General features: G+C 46.2%; 1 protein-coding gene across 1 annotated transcript in view; it reads left to right on the forward strand.

Annotated features, from left to right (window-relative positions):
- aus (argus) overlaps positions 1 to 24482 on the forward strand; it is a 131211-nt gene that overhangs the window by 104355 nt on the left and 2374 nt on the right. The window contains exons 3-13 of the mRNA XM_037433119.2: positions 2127 to 2194; positions 2383 to 2463; positions 5096 to 5266; positions 5733 to 5854; positions 15228 to 15342; positions 16530 to 16764; positions 17883 to 17947; positions 20033 to 20113; positions 22255 to 22506; positions 23322 to 23407; positions 24334 to 24445. Coding sequence (XP_037289016.2) covers positions 2127 to 2194; positions 2383 to 2463; positions 5096 to 5266; positions 5733 to 5854; positions 15228 to 15342; positions 16530 to 16764; positions 17883 to 17947; positions 20033 to 20113; positions 22255 to 22506; positions 23322 to 23407; positions 24334 to 24445 — 1388 coding nt within the window. The remainder of the gene's footprint in view (positions 1 to 2126; positions 2195 to 2382; positions 2464 to 5095; positions 5267 to 5732; positions 5855 to 15227; positions 15343 to 16529; positions 16765 to 17882; positions 17948 to 20032; positions 20114 to 22254; positions 22507 to 23321; positions 23408 to 24333; positions 24446 to 24482) is intronic.

A 24482-nucleotide genomic window follows, 5' to 3' on the forward strand; every position in this document is an offset into this window, starting at 1 on the left:
TTCCGCTATAGCGGCACAATGTGTGACGCCAGCCGTTCGTTCACGTGACGTCATGCAGGATGAAATAAGCTCTCGATTAGTTGATATAAAAGAGATATGTCTTGCGCACTGTCGCCTATCCTGCCTTATATAAAATCGGCTGTTAACTTTCCTCTGAAAATAAAAAAAACACTTCCTTGCAATTATTAATGTGTCTCCGTAACCCTCTTAATAGTAACAAAATCGTTCAATTCTTGTATATAAGTATCACTACGTCCAGTGAAAGTTTACTGCGTAGTTGTTATTGCTCATTGCCTTTCTTTTGTTTGTGTATAAAAATTACATGTTTCTGTTATCTTACCCTAGTTCGAGTATCTGAATATATCTGTCTGTAGAATGCCTAACCTTCTTTACTATATCCGCAATGTTTAGCATCTTGTATCCTGGTTCAATGCTTTTTTCTATTGTTTTGCTACATGTGCTATTTTTGCCTTGTGCTATTGTTTGGATACTGTGCCATTTTGTATCGCATCATTGGACCCTATTCAAGCCTTTGGCTATGGGTCCAAACAGTTTTTTGAGCTATCATGTTGTAATTGAAAATGAAGTGAAATGAAATGAAATGAAAATCCAGTAGTCGCATGCCCTGTCTGCCTTGTCTCGCGTGATTATCGTGCGCGATAAACTGCTTTCACTCGATTTGCTACGTTTGCGACTGCACAAGCGGAGATCGCAGCGCGTAGTTTAAAAGCGCGAAATATTGACTGTCTCAATGCTTAGAGCTGACACTACGCGCGCTTTACGAAGAAATAAGTGGCGAGGAGGAGGCAGCTCTTGTAGGAAGGGTAGAGAAGGCGAGAAAGAAACTACCGCGTGGCCTTTGAACTCGGGCGTGATTCAGCGGCCTCTTCAGGTACCCCTTAAGATGAAAACCAAAAGAAGCAGGGTATACATCGAACTGCGCCAAATGACTCACATGCATCGTCTCGCCAGCTTTTGTCTGGATTGCGGTTTCGTCCGCGATATATAGTTCCCGCCTGCACACATTTTGCACACGCAGTCGAACGCTACGTATATTAGAGCAGTACAGAACGGTTCATGTCAGTACAGTTCAAACACTTTTGATCCTGTACTATCGGCGTTAAATGAAACGTGAACAGCGGCAAGCAGCGGTATCTATAGCTTGCGCACTCCAGCCATCACCACTGACGTCCGCGCGCATCCTGTTTGACAGCACTGGAACGACGCGTGTCCGTGGTGAAGACTGGACGGTCCGCACTCGGCCGTCATGGATGCTTGCCGTTGTTCGCTTTCCGTTTCGTAGCGATAATACGTCTGGTCTTGCAAGTCTCGATGCCCCAAACCGGATCCAATGTTCGACAAGTGCTTAGTATACGGGACTTCTACAAAGAGCTCAACTGTGAGCGAACGTACACCTGCCCAACGCTGATAGCAAGTGGACATCCAGCGCGGCCGAATTACATCCGTAGCCGCGCACAGATAAAAGAAAAATAAACGACGATTGAAAGTTCTAGCTTATCTAGGAAACGAAACGGACACACTGAGTTATTCGAGTGCCTCGTGAAATCGATGAGAAACATTAGTTTAATCTGCGCAATGGTTGTACCTAGTGTCGATAAGCAAACGAACTTTCACTTGTAACGAGCTTTTGCTGTTTGAAAAGTACAGAGAGTCTATTCTCAGATGTCTGTTTCCGAAACGTACGCTAGTGTCTCAAATAGATAACGCGCAATTAATACAGTTAACTCGATACCCGGGATAAGAATGGGCAGCAGCCCAGTGAAACGAATAAGCACTGTCGATATAAAGCAAAAAAAGGCAAGAAAAACAAGAAGTGAATTAATGTTATCGTAACACACTCGATTTCAGATGAACCCGTAACAACTTCTATATATATTTTTATTTCTCACGCTGATTTATTTGACTACGCAGGGAGTAAATTTTAAATTTCACAATGTCCGTCATGTAGACGATACATGGAAGCCCAGGTCATTGTGATCAATAACTCGTACGTCGATATCTCGTCCTCGACTGCAAATACTTCTTACAAGCACTCCGTGAGCATTAGTGTCCAACAAACGATTCATCGCTAACCCCTTTTTTTTTTCTTTTTCTCTTCCTTACAGGAGGGAGCGGTGTTTTCGTTGTGTTGCCATATACGAGAAGCACGAAAACGTTCTTCAGTACAGAGAAAGTACGTTTATATTGACTTCTTTCTAGCTTGTTAGTTCGATAAGCACGACCTATAGGTGTCTGCCTTGTGTACGAGGCTGTCGTGAGCGTCCGTAACGGCAAAAAAGGGAAAAAAACTACCAAATACGAAAATTATCGACGTTACCAAATCAATCTTACACGGTTTCTCCATTTTATACGCCCCTGCAGCGTACTGCGACGAATTCGACAACCTGAAGGAAGCCTGTCACTTGCTGAACGTGGACGCACACCTGCATTCTTTGTTCAGGGGTGAGTAACATTCTATTCTAGTGAGTAACTCTCCGAGCGCTTGTGAGGTACATGGCTAGCTCTCTTTAACGCTTAAGAGAACTTTTTGTTGGGTACGTTCTTAACTAAATTTGAGGCGGCAAAAACGCCAACCACAGCATAGAACACGGGATTGAGCGTCACTAGCTAAAGATAACAGATCAGTTGTTAGTGGAGCTCTGTCCGTATCCTATTCTATGTCTGGGGATTCTCGTGTGTTAAAATCAATTAAGATATCTTTAACGCGTTGATTGCATGTGCAAAAAAAAAAACTTTGTTTTCTCGTTCTTCTTGGCATACCTTCGCCACTTCCGCCAAGTTTATTAGAGTCAAATCTGCTTCTGCAGCCGTAAAATTTCGTAATAGTACACTTGAGAGAATTCTAGAGCTAGTTTCTATGAAAGCTTAAACGCATAACACTTTAGCCGTACATAAATTTAGCCCTACATATCCCTACATAGAACACACGAGCACACAAACGTAAAACCACACTCACACGCACGTGTCAAACAACACCATCACAACGTATAAGGAAATGTTCGAAAGTCAATGAGTAATGCCCCCAGTGCTATCATTGAATCCAATCGGCACAAAACAGCAGTAAAAACGTCTGGTATTCATGGGGATCGATTCGCTCGTTTGTAAATAACAGTCAACACGTCATAAACTTCAGCACAACACATGCGATTCCAGTCGCATAATAGCGCGTACAACAAGTACGACATGTGGTATAAATATAAAGTTCCTGATTTCTTAATGATTGCCAGTGACCACGCTGTCTTCTGAAGAAAAACGTTTTTAACGCTTTTAAAGCGTACGTCTGTGAAGCGCAAATTTCGTTCTTCTGGATCCGCATGGCTTCATGTCACCTGCAGGCACTTACTTGCAAGACGAAGTTCGGCAAAGTTTCAGTGGCCCTGCTTAACCATTTCGACTCTTTTAGGCTCACAAATCAATCAAGTTTGCTTATGAGTTCACGAATTAAAATCGGCTCGCGAAGTCAATGGCGAGCCATTCTTTTACCAAAACAAAAGGCAAAACGCAATAAAGAAAAGCCACAAGTTACTCCGAACTCGTCAGCATGAAGACCAGAAAAATTCATGTACTACACATCATTACTACGGTGGCTGAACAACCAAAGCTAATGAAAGTGCTGATGAACCTGTTCAGGGAGTTCGTACATAACTAGCAAATACATCCCACAATGGATCAATGTTAAAAAATAGGTCTATATTGATAGGTTAAAAGCATTTGCATGCTATAGCACTGCAGCCAGGCCCAGCAGATGCCGTCAATTTCCTCTGCAACAGTTGAAGCACTGCACTACTTTATGTTGCACCAGTTTCCATTAATGTTAAAGGAATGCTTAACAAATACTGATTAGAAGTGGGAACATATAGTTCTTGTACTGAATTACTTGTCAAGACCGTGGTTTTAGTTTAGGAGCAAGTTTGGGCCAGAGAACATATTTTCACAGTTATTGCAACCCATGAAATTATACGCGTTGGAACACACAGCTCGAATCATTTGCTTTGCCAGCGCTACGCTATTGGAAGGAAAATATACATTTGAATTCACCATTTGATTCGTACAATAAGCGCGATCGAGTTCGTCGCAAAGCGAGATGCCGCAATGTCGGTCGAAAAGTGACGTGTTTTCAGTTAAAGGAAAACTTTAAGGGTAGTTTTGCTTTGTTAGACCCAACATTAATGATAACCAACAGGCAATTAAATAGAAAAGAGTATATGACATGCTATTTGTAGTAATTATGACGCAAACGCGGGAAAGTAAAATGGACGAAAATATAGCCAGCTGCTAATTTGCGGCCTCGAAGAAAATTCCGCTTGTCGGAACGTTCGCCACAGCAACACCTCGTCTGTCAACAATTTTACATATTTTCAAAGTTTCACCTTCTCCCGAACTTCCACTCTGTTTGACGTCACAGATTCGTTAACGCGCTCAAGTTTAGGCGCCAAATTCAACAGTGTGAACAACGAAACTTTGATCTCTATTTTCGCTTCTCATAATTGACCTGTGATGACCAAATCGGAGACAAGAGTGCTCTAATAGAATCATTTATCTGTGTCACGTCAACAGGCCAGAAGAGTGTTCCACACTCACCGCAATGGCGACAGGCGGCGCCTCACGTTCACTGAAGCTTACCGAGATTTACTAACGCGACTGACGCTCCCACGTTTAAATGAACACATATGCCCTTATAAGATGGACGCTGGGATGGCCGCCACGGTAGCTCAGTGGTAGAGCACCAGAAGCGTTGTTCAAAGGTCGCACGTTCAGTTCCTTCCCACGGAAAGTTGTATATTCGTATAACTATCAGTTAAAGCGCACGAATAAACAGACAGGAAGAGAGGACAAGCGCTTCCTGTCTGTTTATTCGTGCGCTTTAACTGATAGTTATACCATGCATGTCCAACTAGCCCAACTTTCGATTTTGTTATATTTTCGCCCACCTTTCTTTCTTCACAATTACATTACAGTTACTTCCAATAACATATCCTATACTTGTCTTCGTATTATCGACAGTTAGTTCTCATTGTCTAGACCATTTTATTGTGCCGCTTGAAAGCCACGTCCTTTCTCTTTTTGGCCGCAGTGGAGGCGTCTCCGGTGGCGTGTCCCTTCCGGGGCCCCCTGACCTTCACGTACAACCGCGGCCACGGCGAGTGCCGGCACCCAGTGTCCACGGTGGACTCGTGCTCCGCCGACTGGCGGATACTCTTCAGGTTCCAGGCCTGCGCCGACGTCCACGGCACCGAGAGCAGCGGTACGTGACGAAGCCGAGATCTTTCGAGTGTATGCTTACGATCAAGACGATGCCAACTCATTCCTATTTTTCATTTCGATATGTATGCGCATATCTCTACGACGCTCAGTGCAACACGCAGTTAGGTGAGCTGGTCAATATCCACGTTAAAATAAAAAAACAGCAGTAGTACCGCGTGCGAATACAGGCGATCAGAGAAATTCCATAGGAACGTGACGCAAATGATTATTCGCATGATCTCACTGCCGGCTTTCGTGATGAATGCGGCAGCAAGATCAGGCGATCAGACGATCCTACATGGTCTCAAATAACAGCTCTGGCTGTCCCAGTTCTTTATTATATTGTGACAATATATTTATTAACTTCTCACTACCTTAGGCGATCAAAGAATATTTTGTGATAACGTACATTCGACATTTTCAGCTGCGTTTTCTCTGCATAAACTGAATGAAGCCGTGCTTTGCAGTGGAGGAACTGACATGCCTGGCGACGTGGAAGGAGGGTTCGGCCTACTACCTTGTCGGCAAAATGGTCCAGAGGAAACTGCACGCGCTGCCTTACTCGGACGGCGATAGCTACCGTTGCTTTGTGAGTATCGGGTAAACGCGTTGCCATGTGCTACAGAGTGAAACGCACCAAAGATAAGCGCCTCCTTAGTATTCAAGCCGTCGAAACTAAGACACTTATTCAACTTTACGAGCGAAATGCCCGTTAAATGGCGTCTAACCGTCGCGCAGACCAACACAATAATAATTTTTCGCTTTATGTATCGAGCGCCCTAAAGCACCCCGGATAATTCTTTAACGGCGATATTGTTCAGCAAACTTTTCTTGTCCGGTGCTTGAACCATTAAAAAAAAAAGGTAACCGTATCATAAACTGACGTGTGCCACTTAAATTGGGTAAATCCCACTATACATCGCTGGTCCACTAAAAGTGAAGAAGGCGACGGTTAGTCTAAACAAGTGGATTTACATTGACGGCGGAAACTGCACTAAACTTTGGTTCCTCAGCTTTGGGACGTTCCCGCAGGGATGCTTTCAATGCCGTTTGCGATTGCATTCCGGCATCCAAACGTATCCCATTGTGTTTTTCAACCAAATAGATATTATTTAGTATTAGGAAAATTCTGAATGGTGAGGTGAAGTAAACGCAGCTGAGTGGTAATCAGAACCACCTGAAATCGCAAAATTTCTCAAATTGACTTTTCCATTTTTTTCGTTTGCTCTCTTTTTGTGTGGTTTTCATTACATTTGTCATATTATAATACAAATTCATTTTTACACATAGTTATAATGCTCACAGAAAAAAATGCACTACGCTTTCTTGGCCAATCTCCCTGAGTTGGTGGGAGCCATGAGTCCAGGCAAACAAACATGCAAACAAACAAACAAACAAACAAACAAACAAACAAAGAAATGGCTGCGAAGCGACGGCGGCGAGTCGAAGACCCCGAGTACAATCGACGAGAGAATACGAGGGAAAGGAAAGGCAGAAGGGTTGCCGACGCGGAAATTTCCCGATCAACAGGATTGAAAGAGGAAGGACAGGAAGGTTAGCCAGTTCTCAGACCGGCTGGCTACCCTGTGCTGGGGAAGGGGGTAAGGGAGATAAAAGATGAGAAAAAAAGAGACGTTGAAAACGAAAACGTCATCAACAGGAATCGAAACGGTGGCTGCAAGAAGGCCCCGACTTGGTCGAACGTCTACGCCAACGATGACGCACGTACCCGTCCGTATGTCCACGTCAGGTGCGAACGCAAGATTTTGCATAGCGGAGTTTCTGTCCCTGCACTTTCGACATCCGCGTCGTGTCTGTGACGGTCGGTTGCTTAACTCGAACTTCTGCGCGATGGAAATCAACGTAGAAGCAACCTAGAATCACCTAGCAATCTTCTAGAAATACCTAGAAGCAACTAGATTGGTCTTAAGGATCGTCCAGTTCTTTTGTTTCAAGCTAACGCGGCTTAGAGCAAGCTTCGCTAATGTTTTTTTTTTGACGATTCAAGTAAACATGCGTATCGATTTCAGAATGTCATAAACAATCCCTTTAAACATAAACTATATCATAAACAGAAAAAGGCAAGACTTGCGCTCGTCCTGTCTGGAAGTGCACGTCCTATCGTCTTGCTATGGTTCACGGCTACGGCTTCATTCCGTATGACCATTACAAGCTATAGCCCAAAAGCGTGTTATCTCGAAAAAGGCCAAGTGCTGCAGCAATACGAGTCGAGGGTGCGTCACAAATTCCTATACGAAAAACCCTCCTTCTCTCCGGGCCTAATCCTCAGCGTAGGCCGTGACGTCAACATTCGCGTCCGGTCACGTGAAGAACGTGTTTGCTCGTGGGCGCGCTCACTCTCCACTCTTCCTTTTCGCAGTACGAGGAGGAGAGACGAGCCGATAAACGAAGCCGATGAACTAGCAAGGACCATAGAGTTTCCCAATATACACGAGAGGGAACTCTGGCGCTAGTGTCTATGGAAGCTGCAACGCACGGCGCTTCAGCGAGCATTGGAATGATGGGTAGTGCACACATTTGTCTAATCTTCGAACTTCTGGCCTGCTTTTAATTAGCTCCGTCCGTGTTCGTGTGGCTCGAAGCTGTTTTCTTACGAAACAAATATTAGCAAAAGTTCAGCGGTGTCACTTCACCGTTATATTTTTTTAGACTTACTTTCCAAATAGGCTCACGAAGCTCAAAAGGGTTCAATCTTTCTTTCAAAACAAAACCGAAACACAGCAATAAACGAAGCCGCAAGTATATACGATTCGCCGCCCGCAAGTACGAAGACTAGGCGAATGTGTGTGCTACCCGTCATTCCCACGGTCGCTGAACGGTCGCAGCGCCAGAGTGCTTTCTAGTTAACTTTAGGAAACTCTACGGCAAGGACCTCCGTTGCATCATAAACGAGCGTAACTCCGACACTGACGCCGGAATTTCTGTGAAACGAGCGGACGACGAGAGAAATAATGGAAGCGTATAGAATAAGGAAAGGAGGAAACAGTTGCGTCAGCCAAGCGTCAGTTCTACTTACAGATGCGGAATTTGCTTTTTTGGACGTCACATAACCCAGTGTTTTCCTCTGTGTTACGTTTTTTGTTTTTTTTTTGTTTTTTACGTTTTCTTTTTTTAGTTCTTGGCACGTGTTTGTTTCCGGTTGTGGGCGCGTGCGTATTTCGTTATATCACGTTGTTGACGATGACAGGGGAAGTCGGGAGTGACGTACATGCGTGCGGTGTATTTATTAGTGTTCGCTTCCAAATAAAATTTTCAGTTGCTAGTAAGCGCTTGTCTGTGTCCTCTCTGAGTGTGTGTATTTTTGCGCTTGTCTTATCATGAGCTTCTTAACACTATCGCGTTCATAATGCCCACGTGACGTTCGGCTACTGCGCAATGCCCTCGGCGCTGGAATTTCGGTTTGAATAAAACAAGACTGTTACGTGCCAGTGAAACGTTCTCGACGGATTTGCCAGAGCTCATCTCCGATTTGAGTCGGCACTAAGCTTTCGTGTTAATCCGTAATCCGCTACAGCTGTCGCTGCGCAGATTAATTTGCAATCAGTCGAGTAATCCGCATCATCTGCCGTTGCCTTCGACCTTTCGAAATAACCGATCGCTCTCGCTTAATGTGCGCTAGTTATTTTTTTTTTCAGAAAACGTATCTCATAAAGCACGACTAAACGTGTAGGCCTTCCACCAGGGTTTTTTTGTTGTTATTGTTGTTGGCTCGCCTATACATTCAGAGCAACTCAGTTGAGCAGACATACTGCTGACGAAGCTTAAATGTCCGATAATCTAGAGCGCGTGCTAATTGTTATTTATTGCATAACGTTATCACTTCTATCAGGTTATCAAACAAGACGAAAGTATGAACTCACCAGTTTTTTTTTTTTTTATAACACAGGGAAATATCTGAAAATGTTATGAATTTGTGTTGTTGTGACATCAGTAGGCATGGCGCAACATTTGGGCTTGCACAGTAACAATAGTTTATTAACAGCAACAGGTACAAAGAAAGAATGGGCGTTAACATAAGTTGGCTGCCTTTAATACGGGCGGTAATTATGATAGTAATTGAATAACTCAGCAACGCCGGCAAACATGGGGCTGCAACCTGATGTAGTGCTGCCAAATGATAGAATGAGTGCAACATTTACCGCTAATGCTATACCTTCTCAAACAGATATATGGCACCCTTTGCACTTATTTGAACATCAGCTGCAGAATTAGAAGGAAACGGCCTATTGTATCGATTTCCTTGCAAAACGTGCACAACGGGGACGCCTTTCGGCAAGCTCTACGTACGTAAGAACTCAACTGCAGATTCAGACAGCGTGACCTGCAGTAACAGTAGTTGTTTCCGTAATGTGAGATTGCAATTTGCCGATGCGAGAGAAAAAAAAAACTTTTTTTTTTAATCTCTTTAGTGTGCCTTTAACGCACTTTTCATGCCCATGCGGGTAAACGTATCGCTTCAACTTCACACAATCTAATAACGCGCTGTGAAACGCACGCATAATTTGCCTGGCTGCCTACGCCTATAAGCCGCGAATAATAAAATCGGCAGCGACGGAGCGATTCGGCACCTGGACTCTGGTGAGTACCGAATCGACAGAGAGAACAAACACTCGGGCGTCACAAAACGAACGCGGAGCTAGATTCGAAAATCTCCACGACGACGCATTTGGAAGGAACTCGACGAGGTTCAACACAAAAGGAAGGAAAAATGCTCGTTCGAGCCGCACGTAAAACAAATTGTCCGTTTAGCGCGGTTGGTTTCGAGCAGCGTCTCTCAAGTGGCCGCAAATCGCCTACTTTGCCGCCCGCTGTGACTATAGCATCGTCAAGAAAATAGCGCCTGTGACGCACGCTTCCACTCGCTTCTCTCTCTCTATCTATCTATCTATCTATATATATATATATATATATATATATATATTGGTGTTCATATGACGGGAAATGACGCCTATTTCTATTCTACAGCCAGGGAGCATTGCGCAGCGTAGACATCTATAGCCAGTCTCAGCCGAGGTAATTCGTGAAAAAGCAGACTCGAAATGGAGCTTCATAGAAGTAAAGTAGGGTTAAGAGAAAAGAGGAAGGGTTTCGAATTTCCCGCCGCGCGTGGCCTCCGAGCAGCTGCTTTGAGAAAAGGCATTTCGTCGTGAGAGATAAAAGAAAGGAGAAGGCGGGGGCGCTTCGGTCGGCATCGCACACGGCGGCTGATGGAGATTTGATGCGAGCCTGATTGCTTTCATTTCTTTCTACTCCGGGGTTTTCCCACACGTGAAACAGAGAGTCGCTCGCTGCTCTTGGTTTTAAATTGAAATGGGAATCGGATAGTCCCCCCCTCTCCAGTGATCGTGGTGCGGTTCGGTTTCGTGCTGGCGCACGGCCGCTGCGACAGCCAAAAAAAAAAAAAAGTACCCGCTCCTGTCGCGGCCTTTTCGTTGCCGGGCCACACAACCCAGCGGCGGCCCCGGTTGACGGCAAAATAAAGCGCGGCTCCGGCCTTTTTGTTAAAGCGCCGCGACTCGTCCAATGCGCCGCGTATGCTGCACTCGAAACGCGGCTTCAAAGTATACTACCGCAAATAGAAACCACGTGTTTGTATCCTTCCGCCGTCCTACGCCGACGAGAACGTGGTGGGTTTTCATTTCGTGCCGTGTATAGATTTTGGTAGACCTCGCTGCAATGGTCGCGCATCTACATGACAACGGCTCTGTAGACGTATTTGGACATCGTGCGCCATGATATTCGGTTACAAGCAAAGGTACCTGTTGATATCGCTCTAATGTTGAATTGCGACATAGAAATACAGTAAAAAAACACAAAAAGAACTCTGGAGTGGGAGATGTGCTTCGAAAGTGAAACCAACTTTCCACCATCTCACTCCTGGCAAAACAGGCCGATAGCGACGGAATCAAAGGAAAGCTTTTTGAAGCACAATACGAAAACACTATATACAGAGGAACTTGTGTTAACAAAAACAACGTAGGCAATTCAGAATAATTATACTCGACTATGAGAGGGGTATGTGTTTAGAGAAAAAATATGTTTGACAATTTAAAGTACTATGACTACTTTACTATGGAAAACGGTAAGCTTTTCCTTGGCCCCAATGACTACAGCTCACCGCTAGGAAAAAAGAGCGTGTTTTTTTTTGCCCGTGCACTTTCACTTCAGTGTCCCTAATCTTTTCGCACACATAGTGCTTAGCGTGTGTCTTTGTGTTATAAGCGGGTTATAAGTTATAAGTTCTTAAAGATGCCTCAACATTAGGCATTTTCATTGGAGGTAAACTCATCAATAGTTTTCTCGATGGGTTAGTCTTTTCCTGAACACCAATCTGTTTTTTTTAATTGTTTGCCTGGTGCCTGCACAAACAGAGCAAAACCTACTTGTCTTCAAGTGGGCACCACCTGAAAAAAAACGTAATTATGGCAAAAACCAGGGGCAAACCGTGGCTTCACATTTGCCAAAAAATTTTGCCGGAATTCTCTTCTAGTATTTTCTTAAAATTATCCTTACCTGCGACGTCCGAAATACTCAAAAAATAAAACTCAAGAGAAAAATTATTTATATCATATTAGGAAATTATTCTTTCGCCATTAAACGAGACACTTGAAAAGTGACAAAGCGCTCAACAACAACAACAAAAAAAAAATGTGGGTGGCGATCGACGCCAACTCGAAATTTCCGCACCATACGCCGTGACGTCATAGATCTTGACGGCGCCTGATATAGGTCATGCGCAGTTCCGAATCCGTGAAAATGGACTCCGTTGTCCTCTGAGAGGGCTATTGACTTAACATACCAAGATACAGGAACTTTTTTTTTTGAGCCAATGTCGCCAAATGACAGAAAATGCACTTTGAAACCCACGACGTCACTCACGTATATCTCGGCTCGAAATTTAAAACTAAAATTCGACAGGTTTTTTCTCCTCAAATAATTAGCATGTCACTGTATAACTACGGCGTGAGAGTCCTCAAAATACATGTTATCAATCTAAACCGATCCAGTGTTTCGTTTAGTTTCCTTTAAAACTCGAGGCATTCAAAAAACAACGAATACGGCACACGCCACGCAGTTTGCGAATCGATGTAATGCGAACAGTGACTAAAGAGTGTTCGAGGTGAACAACGGGTGCAAACAGTGTTCTGACTAATGGTATTTACATATCCAGTTACACCTTCGCCGGTGTGCAGTAAAGGCTTGCCTGCACTCCACACTGACAGTGCACGTGCGCTTCGAACATGGCCACCGCGTCACAACTCTTATTGAACGCCGCTGTAAACTCGGGAAGGCAGACTACTTCTACAGCGAGTGCGCCGAAAGGGCTTCATGGAACTTTCCTTTGATTTCGCTGAAGTTCTACATGCTATAAAAGCGATGGTATAGTATTGACGTACTATGGTAAAACTCAGTTAGCTGGCGTAAACGGTATACATAGCTAGCTCACTTAAGTGGGAAGTACTTCGCGTATGCGGTCCCAATCACCCATTAGCATGCGCTTCCTTTTAGTGTGTGTGACCGTCCTTTCGGTGCATTTTCGCATATTCGGCATATTTTCGCTCTTTCGAAACGAACGTAAAACTGCTCGACAAACTCGACAGGAAAGTTGCAGGCTTAGGTTCAATATGAAAGGTCTCGTTGCAGTGAAATCCAATCTCACCGCGTTCGGCGTTTCAATCTCGGAAACTCGCGTTTTTTTTAGTTTTTTTTCTTACAGGAGAGCGGTCAATAAGGTCCTTTTAAAAGCCTATCGCCGTCACCCCGCCGTAAGCTTGGATTAATTGGCCCATAACGTTTGTGACGGCGCGCATGTGCAAGTGTAGAAACCGGGAAGATCAAGCATTCGGCTTGAGCCACACGGGGCTCACTTTTCTCTTCTTTTCATTTAAAACCACTCACACACACAATTAACGACGCATCTCCGTTCGTCTCGCCTGTTTCTTTTTGCGCTCTCTTTTTCCTCAGTACGAACCGATTCGTACAAGAATTCCTGCAGCGTTTTTACCGCAGCGTTGACAAGGACGGGTCGTCCCCTCCCGCATCGCTGTAGCACTAGCTCTTCGATAGGTCCTACCAACGAGGCGGTGGGCGATTCTACAATAGTCCGCATAGCGTATTAGGAAGTTGTGGCGCAACCGGAAATTTCAAGGGCGAAGCTCCTTAAGGCGTGGGTCTGTACATCCTCCGATGTATGTAGCCACCGGTGGCACAAACCCGCTCTAGAGCAAGTATGTGCCACAGGGGATTGGAGATGACGGTACTTGGAGTGTTCACTAGATGGACGCACGGACGGACGGACGGACAGACAGACTAGCAGACGGACTTACGGATGGACAGACGGACGTACGGATGGATGGACGCACGGACGGACGGTCTCGCGGACAGACGGAAGCAGGACGGGCTGACGGACGCTTCGCCCCACTCATCACCATTGACACCGTGGATATGCTGCGATTTTTTACAGCGTGGGGTGGGGCGAGGTGGGGGGGGGGGGTGAGGCGTCAACTACTTTTCATATATGTTTTGCGTTTGTGTGTGCGCGCGTGTATACGTGCAGCGATGTGAACTAAAAAAAAATTATGAGGGTGTTCTAACCCCCACTCCAGCTCCTCCCGCTAACCCGCGATTTTAAATCAGCGAAAGGAAATCCAAGCCTCTTTTTGCTCATGGTTAAATAAAAGAAACATACCCAACACGCGTCATAACCGACTTGAAACGGCTACTTGGCATCTGATTGTAGTACAGCTGACTGATGAAGATATCCATGGTAACTAGATTTGACTTGCGTAGTGTCGGAATGTGGCGCCTTCCTCCTTCGAAAACTCCAACGTAGGAGACCCATTTGGCTGGAAATCGCGCCGAGGATCATCGCTTCCTGGTGTAGGAACGTTTCGCAAGAAATTCTGAGAGTGAATATTAGACACAGATGGAATGGTTAAGCGATAGCACCAGCTTGCGCGCGTACACCTTTGGTAAGATAACCCCGCGCTAACCACTGACCACGTGACACTCAAGTAATAAAAGTCGACCAGTTGGTGCAACTATCAAGTATTATTGGCCTCAAAGTAGAAGACTGCAACAACGATGCTAAAACCTGCGTTAGATTTTCTTTTCTTTTTTGTCAGTGCCCCAATGCTGGTGTCAACCAGTCACGGAGATTTCAGCATCATGTTCAACTTTGGTTTTTTGGATTAGAAATTTGCGTAAGCCAGCACTTTGTCAAGAGGCACATTTACCGTATTTGCTATGTGTTCACACCCACTGACGTGTTTGTGGCTCCGGTTCGATTGAGGCAAAAATGAAAGATCTGTCCTGAAGCAATATCGATCACATCAACCAATAAATCGCACTGCTGTGTCCTCGTGTGCCTGAATTTGCAAGCTATAAAATAATAATAATAATAATAATAATAATAATAATAATAATAATAATAATAATAATACCAGTACCGTCCGAAAGTCATGAATACGAGAAACACCGTATTGGGTGGTCCGGGAATTACGACCACCTGGGGTTCTTTAACGTGCCCCTAAAATTTCCCAGTGTGGGTGTTGGTCGTGCATTTAGGCCGCCGCCATACATCATCATCATCATAATCATCATCATCACCACCATCATCATCATCGTCGTCGTCGTCGTCGTCGTCGAAGCACACGGACCTCTAGCATTTTCGCCTCCATCGAAAATGCAGCCGCTGCAGCAGGAATTCGATCCCGCGACCTTCGGGCCTTCGGATCTCGCAACCTTCAGATATTCGGATCCTGTGATCTTTCGGGAACATTAGAGCATGGAAATGGGCGTTCACGTAGATCCAGAGACGCACAGGACTCACGTGAATGTCTTCATTTGATCTTTCAATGTTCTTAAAAGCTGCACACCATCTCAGCGAATGTGAAGTTGCGGCGACCTTTACAACCCGAAAACGCTCTTCGTGTGCGCAGGTGTACGAGCACGTGGGCGACCAAAACTCGTTCCGGGTGTCCCAGTCGCCCGATGCAACCTGCGACGGCCTCGTCTCCGCCTCCGAGGGCTCGCGCATAATGACCCTCACTAAGAGTAAGTGATCTTGCACCTCGATGATTGATTGACATGTGGGGTTTAACGTCCCAAAAACCACGATATGATAACGAGAGACGCCGTAGTGGAGGGCTCCGGAAATTTGGACCACCTGGGGTTATTTAACGTGCACCCAAATCTGAGCACACGGGCCTACACCATTTCCGCCTCCATCGGAAATGCAGCCGCGGCAGCCGGGATTCTAACCCGCGACCTGCGGATCAGCAGCCGAGTACCTTAGCCACTAGACCGCCGCGGCGGGGCGATCGTTTGCCCCCTCGGCTACGTCACCATGATTTGCACGAGCAGCCTAAATGTCTTTTTTTTTTTGACGGGCCCAAACTTAAGGAAAAGTGTGCGACTGTTTCGTTTCATGCGGCCGCAGAGTTCACAAAGCAGCCTATGAGCAGCTTTCTCAGTCACACTAGGTCAGCTTAACAACTGCCTAATCACAGAATGGCGAATTCCAAGGAGCTACGCCGATATTCAAAACGAGTCGCCGTAAAAAAAAAAAAAAATCAACGAGCCACTTTAAATGTGCAGTGATAACATTTCTGTCGGACATTTCTGCAGTGGTAATTACTTTGCGTTACCTTCATAAATTATTGTTGTATTTCATAACGCGATTTTATTTTCGATTCATGGGCGCCGCCATCTTGGCCAAAGTGATTATTTTGCTGGTTTTCTATGTCATGACATGAAATTATCGTGGTCACGAAACAATGAACGTACTGGCCCAAGTGTTCTCGTGCGTGTGCGTTCGCCGTAGCACTATTCGTTGATTTGATACGGCTACCAAACTGCAGCATTATCAGTCCAAGATGGCGGCACCTGGGCGTGTCGGGAAACTGGCGTCTTTTCCCGAGTGTAGGGGGCAGTAAGTTCGAGATCTCATCTGGCTGACCGCTCTTTTCTTTCCATCGCTTTCTCTCGCTCTCTGTGCCCCGCCGCGGCGGTCTAGTGGCTAAGGTACTCGGCTGCTGACCCACAGGTCGCGGGTTCGAATCCCGGCTGCATTTCCGATGGAGGCGGAAATGTTGTAGGACCGTGTGCTCAGATTCGGGTGCACGTTAAAGAACCCCAGGTGGTCGACATTTCCGGAGCCCTCCACTACGGCGTCTCTCGTAATCATATGGTGGTTTTGGGACGTTAAACCCCACACATCGATCTCGCTCTCTCTGTGCCAGGCCGGCAGCCGAGCGCGGGCTGCCACTTCCCGCCGTGGAGCGCCTCGGGCTCCCGCCGCTGGCACAGCCTGGACGGCCGGCGGAGCTTCGTGTTCGGCTCGCGCCAGATGCGCGTCCACCGGGCGCAGCACTCGTCGGGCGAGACGCAGCAGCCCGAACTGCGCGTCACGTGCATCCAAGAGCTGGCGCAGGGCACCAACGCCAGCACCCTCGTCGGCTACAGCACGTCCGGATGGTAAGACGCCCCGCAGAGTTTCCTAAAATTAACTATAGAGGGGACTCTGTCACTGCGATCGTTCAGCGACCATGGGAACGATGAGTAGTACACACATTTGCCTATATAGTGTAGGCGTACTCGCGGGCGGCGAATCGTACTTGCGGCTTCGTTTATTGCTGTGTTTCGATTTTTGTTTTGAAAGAAAGATTCAACCCTTTTGAGCTTCGTGACTCGATTTGGAAAGGTAAGTCTAATAGAATAAGGTGGTGAAGCGCAACCGCTGAACATTCGCAGCTTTTTGTTTCGTGAGAAAACAACTCCAAGCCACACGAACACACACGGAGCCAAAAGCAGGCCAGAAGTACGAAGCTACCTAAAGCCTTAGATCAAACGTGATATGTGGCCGTCGGTGTCACCGGCGTCCACCAGAAGTTATGCAAAAAAAAAAAAAATCAGCATCGTGTGAGGACATCGTTGCATGACGTCACTGACTGACAAAATGTGGTGTTATTCTGACGTCATCATCACATCGATATTACGTCACGTGACGACGTCAGCACATGGTATCTCTCCGTAAATATTGGGGAGATCGCGGAGGCACTGGAAGGCCGCGTTAGGGTTTTTGGGGGTAGGGGGTAGGGGGGGAATGATCAAGACAATCGACTAGGAAAAAATATGTTAAAAAATGGCTTCACCTTACAGTCGTCTAGACGAATGCACGAGATTCCGTATGGCTTTTTCTCCTGTTTTTACTCCTGTGACGGTCGGCCTAATGCTATGCAGGAAATCGTGCAAACATTTTTTTTTCCTATCAATTGATTAACCAAACTCCAAGCTTGTACTTAAAGCGCAAATGCTGTAGGATAGCTCAATTTTTCTGTCCTTTGTGATTTCAGGGGTCTTTTTGGTTGATTCAAGTTGAACAACATTTATTAGTCCAAGGGTTGTTACTTTGCCTCAGTAAAAAAAAAATTAACCACTCACATCCGCACGGCGAAAATAGTAAACTATGTGGGTGCGCTATTCGTTCAAGTTTGGTTTGTTAAGGACGCTGCGTTGTGCGTGTTACGTTGCTTATAACACTTCCTGTGTTTCACAGTCGTGACACTCCTTAAATACTTTCGTTTTTTTTTCAGCAATAACGGCTACGTTTGCGTGGCTATTCATCGGAGAGACTCGCACGTATTGGAAATTCAAATGGGTGAGTGTCTGCGACATTGAAGTGGTGATGTTTCTTTTTTGATCTCTAGAGAGAGTAGATTCTATAAAGCGTTTTGTACGCATTACGGAGAGGCATAAACTCCAAGGAAGGTGTCAGTTGGACCTACACCAATGCTTCGTCAGTTTATGACCCTTTTATGTGACATCTCATAGCCTCCGGAGCCCTCCAAAACTAGACATATCGATCTATTGCCACACAGAGCTGGCCCGTAGCCAGGAACATGTTTGGGAGAGGGGTTGGAGGCACTTGTTTATGACCTTTAACATTTCAGAAAAAAAACAAAACAATTTTCATTAGATGAAAATTGTTTGCGACACCTCCTTTATAAGAATATCGGGTGGGGGGAGAGGGCGGACCCCTAGGACAACCCTCCTATCCTATTCGGCTCAGGGCCTGACACATGGTGCTAAGGGTTAGGCGGAACGGCGCTATCAAGAAATTTGAAGGTTCAAAATGTCATTAGCTTACACAGTATAAAGTGGGTTGAATATCGCTGTGCCATTGTGAACATAAGACATGCCACCTTTAGGTAGCTAAGTTGAGCGCAGTTCTGGCAAACAATCACGGCTATGCGGCGAAGCCTGATTCTGCTTTTGCAGGCGACATACTTACCGTGACGGCGATCGGCATGTTTTGCGTCTCGAAGACCCGGTGATTAACTTGACTGTCGATGACTGGGGCCAATTCAGTTCGCTGCATCGACCAGGGTTGCTAGGCCTATAGGGCAAACGAAACGATAGACAAGAAATTAAAAAAAAAGCTAGCCCAAAATTGGCCAACCTGAGCCAAGGGGAGCAAAATATCTAAAAATGTCCGCGCGTGTGGCATAGTACCTGAGTTCGACATATTTATTTTAACGGATAAATAAAAGAGGCTATATGGATAAATTTTAAATGGGAAGGCACAAACGATTCAAGATCGTAATTTTTATTTAAGCATAAATTCTCAAGTTCAACAATCATTCCATTTAGGAATGACGAAATATTTGCGCTGTTAGGAAAAATGACACCCTCCTCGCGCGTCTCGCGCGACTTTTATTTTTTTTTAAGGGACATCTTGCATGATTTTTCTTAAAGAAGCAATGCAGCTGGAAAAAAAATCCGCCGGATTTTCTGCAGAAGGACTTGTACGTGGGCTAGTTGGTGCCGTATGAAACTCGCAATGAAGCGCAAAAACGACATGGCGGACACAAAGAACGATATACCACAAGCGCTACTGTTGATTTGTAATGTTTTCCTAGCGCACCCTGTAGCCTACCGGATGTATCATTCGCGCCTGCGTGGTTGGAACTGTGTGTCTTCGAAATTTTTCCTTAAAGTTATCAGTAGCTCTTGTGGTGAGGCGTTCTTTGTGTCCGTCGTGTCGTTTTTGTGCTCCACTGTGAATAAGAATCCGAGGAGTAGTAGACAACGCGTGCTTTTTTTGCGTCCACCGGTTCAAAATAAATAAGTACACGAAAGTGCTCAAAATAACCACCACCGGCAACCCTGGGTAACGCGGCGACGTCGAAAAATACAAATACTGTTCTGAGCGCTGTATTTTGTGCAACGCGTGGTTTTTAGTGGCGTTTCGAATACAGGCGCGCATCACTGCTGCCTAAGTGTAGCACATACACTAAGATAGCCTTGTCACGCTGCTGCTGCTGCTGACGATCGCACAATTTATTGGCGCCATTCGGTCATTCCAGCGACGCATGCAGGCGGCGCCACGTGTAGCCGTGCTCCGAAGCTGTCACACGGTGATAAAACAGCGACGCAGTTCGGTCTCTCGGTAGTCATAAACCAATGAACGCGTCTTCAGGCTCTGCAAACGCTGACGTAAACGCTGGCGACATCACCACGTCTCGTCCGCCATTTCGACCTTCCGCTGCGCCGCCTATAGTCGCCGGAATGATCGAATTCAGCGACCATTTACACTGGCTGTACAAAGCACATCATCATCATCATCATCTTCATCTTCATCATCATCATCATCATCGGAGAGCTCACCGACGCAGAAGTACTTCTGAAACGAAGCAGCCTTAACGGAGTAACAAAGCGGAATTCTGCGATGATATCCTTTCAGGTGAGCTGAGCCGAACCGCGCGGGACGCCTGCGCGCCGCCAGCGTTCGACCCAGAGTCACAAGATTTCATCACGCTGCTGGGTAAGGACAACTTCCGGAATTTTCCCGTCATTTATTTTTTTTTCGGCCCTATTCTTGGTGACAATGCCACCGCAATTAATATGGTGGCTTAGGTGAGGATTAGATATTGAGATAAGGCAATTATATGCATGTTTATAGAGAGATACAAATGAAGGAAAAACGATGTTAAATTCTAAATGGTAGATCTAGTTTACTTTCCTATACAGGGAGAATGGAAAAACAAAGGGAAGAGCGGAGAGTTAAAGACATGCTAAAAGAAATAAAGAAAAGACGAGGAACAGGAGTATCACCGTTGTAAATAGGCAACAGCCACTGCAAAAAAGTAATCAATAAAGCCTCAACCGACTTAAGAGCAAACCTCATAAGCGCGAAAATGCACGCGACAGCGACGAGCGATGCTATGAGCGACGAAACAGGGCGTTGGCGCGACGTGTCGCGTGCTCGTGTTCGCGCGATCGCCCGGTTCTCCAGATTTGGATAGAAACCGTCGCTCATCGCCCGGAAGTGCTGGGCTCAAGCAGCCAATAGCGAAAAACCGGGAAAAGACAAAACTCCCAAGCATTTCCCCGAGGGTGAACATGGTTAAGTGCGAATACACGGGGTGATGCTATGAGGGGTATTTATTAATTCGCACTATTATATTTATTAATCACACTATGGTGCCTTTATGGTGTAATGGTTCCTGGGAATCGCAATCTGATCACACGGGGGAGTTTACGTTAACTCACTGGCGAATGCCAACGGATTTTACCTTTACTCCCCCTCACGACCCGCTCTCGACGGGAGACTGAGAGAGAAGGCGGGCGCGCGAGAGAGAGGGGTGCGCGCGCAGCTGCAGCGAGCGAGGAGAGCGGAGGAGCGACCGAAGGGGGAGGGGGTATAAGGCGCGTTACTGACACCGATATCAGCGTCGCGTCCGTGGCTTATTCGGTAGAGCGTCGCGCTGCGGCCCGTCAAGTCCTCTTTCTTTTAAAGATAGAGAGAAGACTGCGGACGCCGCCGACGGCGGTGGATGGTTTGGGGTCGCTTATAAAGTGTATTCACACTTAAAAACTACATAGGTGCACGTGACCCTGCCCGAGTAACGTATGCGCAACAAGAAATAACGCAATGTTTACGCATGTGCATATATAAAAAAAGTGCTGCAAGGCATTCATAAACACTCTCCGTTTCATTACACAACAATATATTTTATTTTTAAATTGCATACCGCTCGCTACGCGGTTTTCTTGGTGCGAGTAGACGGCCTCATGCCAGCAACAGTGGAATTCGCTCGCCGAAGCCGTCGCGTGAATGAGGTTTTCCTGCGCTAGCGACTGATCGCGCGAAGACGATCTACGTCGCGTCGCTCGTCGCTGTCGCGTGCATTTTCGCGCTTATGAAGTTTGGCCCTTACGCTGGGACGACAGTTTAGGTCGACATTCAGAGACTATTTGTTTCGACAGTAAAGACACCCAGTGGCTCTAACTGAGTGTGCAGGGTCGTCCATATTTCAGGCACACGCCACGTCAGTATTCAAAAGTTCCCGGTGATTTCGATGTTTAACACATTATGCGAAACATTATTGTTGCGTTTGTCGACACCACTATCAGATTTTATAGAAAGAAAGTTTCGCTCTGGAAGTAAAACAAGCGCTCTATATTCAGCCTAAGGAACAAAATTTGAACTCCGCCTACAGAACAGTGATGCGTCTGCTCTTCAGTTGGGAAATACAGTCATGCATATGTCCATTCGAACTGTAGGCACTTTTTTTCGGCTAATGCAGACAGTGTGCATATTAAGAATAAAAATGTTCGTTGTTATACTACCTAAAACCTTACGTTTGGCCAGAAAGGAAAGTCAGAATCTCAGACGAAAGTGAACGGGACGTTGAAGTTTCTGACCTAAAAGCAGATACACAAACCAGGTAAAGTCAGCAGTGTGAAATACACGAGATGTGTTTGACGTTATGGCTATGAGTAAGCGCTACAGGATGGAGTATTTATGCAAATTCACTGCGGGTAGAATTGTCATGCCTTTGAGAGGAGCTGCCATTATTTATTACGTTGTTACTCTAAGTACAGTTTTGAAGTTCTGAATACTAATGAGGTACCCACAGCAACCAAATACGGCGCTTCATCGTGAGCGGCCTCGTTCTGCAGCTTTGTCGGCGCCGTTCGGGGGCGACGGTTCGGCGTTGTCGCATCCGTGTCCGGCGCTGGCGCTCACCGACGGCCTTCGCGCCACGGGTCGGGCATCGTGGAAGCCCGACGGGTGCCGGGACGTGCTCGGATGCCGGCGCCACAGCCACCTGGAGTTCCGGGCAGCCGGCTGCGGCGGCGAAGAGCAAGTCTTGTCGGCCGCCGCCACGTCGCCGGCTGCCGCCACTCCGCGGGCGCTGGTCGCCAGCAGGAGTGAGTACGAATTATTTTAGGGATGGATTTGAGTGCCACCATATACTTTGTGTTTTGGTTCTATAACAACTAGGTGAACAGTGTTACAGTGGACACACACGCATGAAAATTGTTAGGTTGGTGCGTACAATGTTTCATGGACTTGTTGGTTCATGATTCACATTTTCATAAACGCCTCCCCGGGCGCCGCCATAGCCCTCCTTGGGCTGTGCGAATTGGCGCGTCCCCTCGAAAATTCACTGACAACGCTGCGCCCTTAGCCTTTGTACTCCCGCGCACAGCCCGTCATGGCGGTGTTTTTTTTTTCATTCCTGTGAAAAGGTATATACTAAAGCAAGAAAACATCAGCTTAAGGCGGCGCCAATATGGTTTAAAAGAAGTAGTCTACGGAATCGCCTTTTCTGCGACTGCATGCGTTACCGGTACACGTCGCGTATTTGGCAGGGGCCTTTCATAACTTTTTCCGGTAATTATCCTATGAATTCGCTAAAACGTTTATTACATAAAAAAAAACAACTGCCTCAACAATCAACTGGCCCCCGCCACCAAAAACAGAAGAAGAGAAAAAGAATAGCCCACAGAGTTTCGCACTATCTCAGAAAGATCACACGGTGCGACCGCATTTGGTCAAACAGTTGTTATGGTAGCATACTTATCTTGCAGCATTAAAATCCTACGAGGAATAACAACAAAGTTATTTGAAGATGTTGCATCACAGCGAAGTGGCGCGAATCTCTTGCAGAAGAGAACATCCTCGAGCACTACTTTATACAGCATAGCGAAAAAGTGCGTGTAACCCGACTCTCTTCTTTCAGCTTTCCAGTGTCACGGCGGCTGGCAAGAGAACGGCCGGAACTACCTCATCACGGGTCTCAAGGGCTCCAAGGATAAATTCTGTTTCGTAAGTGAATGTGCGGCCGTAATCATTCTTCACCACACTGACAGCAACTCCTTCAAAAGACAGACGCCCGCCTGCGTGCAGTGGGATTGTTGCTGAAACAGCGCCAAAGGCTGTAGCGTACTCGCTAGGATTTTATATCAGGCCTACGCTCTAGAGCCGATACATTTAAAGCTGCTCCCGTCGTCTTAATGTGACGTCCATCTTATTGCACCGAAGAAACGCCAGAAACTATTACATGTTGGGTTATATCTAACGCGGAAGCTTCGCAAATAATGCACAATATGCAGGACCCACGTGAAGCTACGCGAATGCTACTGTCATTATCGATGTGTGCTGAAGGATCATAATAAAATTACTGGGTTTTACGATCTGCACTGTGATATCATATTGGGGCCCACCGAAGTGTCGCACGTGCTGGTTAATTTCGACCCCTTGATGCATATTAGCGTGCGCCTAAACCTAACTACACTGTATCTTGCCTTTTTTTTTACTTTGCTCCGATCTTAGTTAGGCAGCTATTGCTAGGAACCGAACCCGTCGTCTTCGAGCTTAGCAGCGAAACACTTAGTATAGTCCAAAGTCCGGTGTCTATATAGACTATAGTCTATAGTCCAGTGTACATACCACGTGTCGTGTCGTGCAACTACATCAGAAGTCTATCACGAAGTGATGCCGACTTCAATATAAACAATGAGGAAACACGTATGGCAAAGGTAGTCCGATAAAAATTGTTGAGCCAAGCAGTACGAAAGCAAATATACAAAACCCATACGCTATTGTAAGAAATAAGGTATCCTTAGGGGCAGACACCGTTTTGCCGAGTTGGTTCCTTGCCCGACTACACCTTTGGGCCCCGGCCGGAGTTTCAGCCGAAGTGATGCGGCACAAATAGGAGCGGTTTCTAAAACGTGATGACGTGCTCGCAGGTGTTCTCCGAGGCGGACAAGGTAACCCAGCTGTCCGGCCTGCACGACACCTGTCGTCGCACGGTGTTACCTGGTGTCACGGGGAACATCACTTTCAACATCAGCGCCGCAGGTGAGTGGCCACGCAAGTGCGTCGTTTCTGTCGTGGC

The sequence above is a fragment of the Rhipicephalus microplus genome, chromosome 10 (genome assembly GCF_043290135.1).
Source record: "Rhipicephalus microplus isolate Deutch F79 chromosome 10, USDA_Rmic, whole genome shotgun sequence".
In the NCBI taxonomy this organism is placed as follows: domain Eukaryota; kingdom Metazoa; phylum Arthropoda; class Arachnida; order Ixodida; family Ixodidae; genus Rhipicephalus; species Rhipicephalus microplus.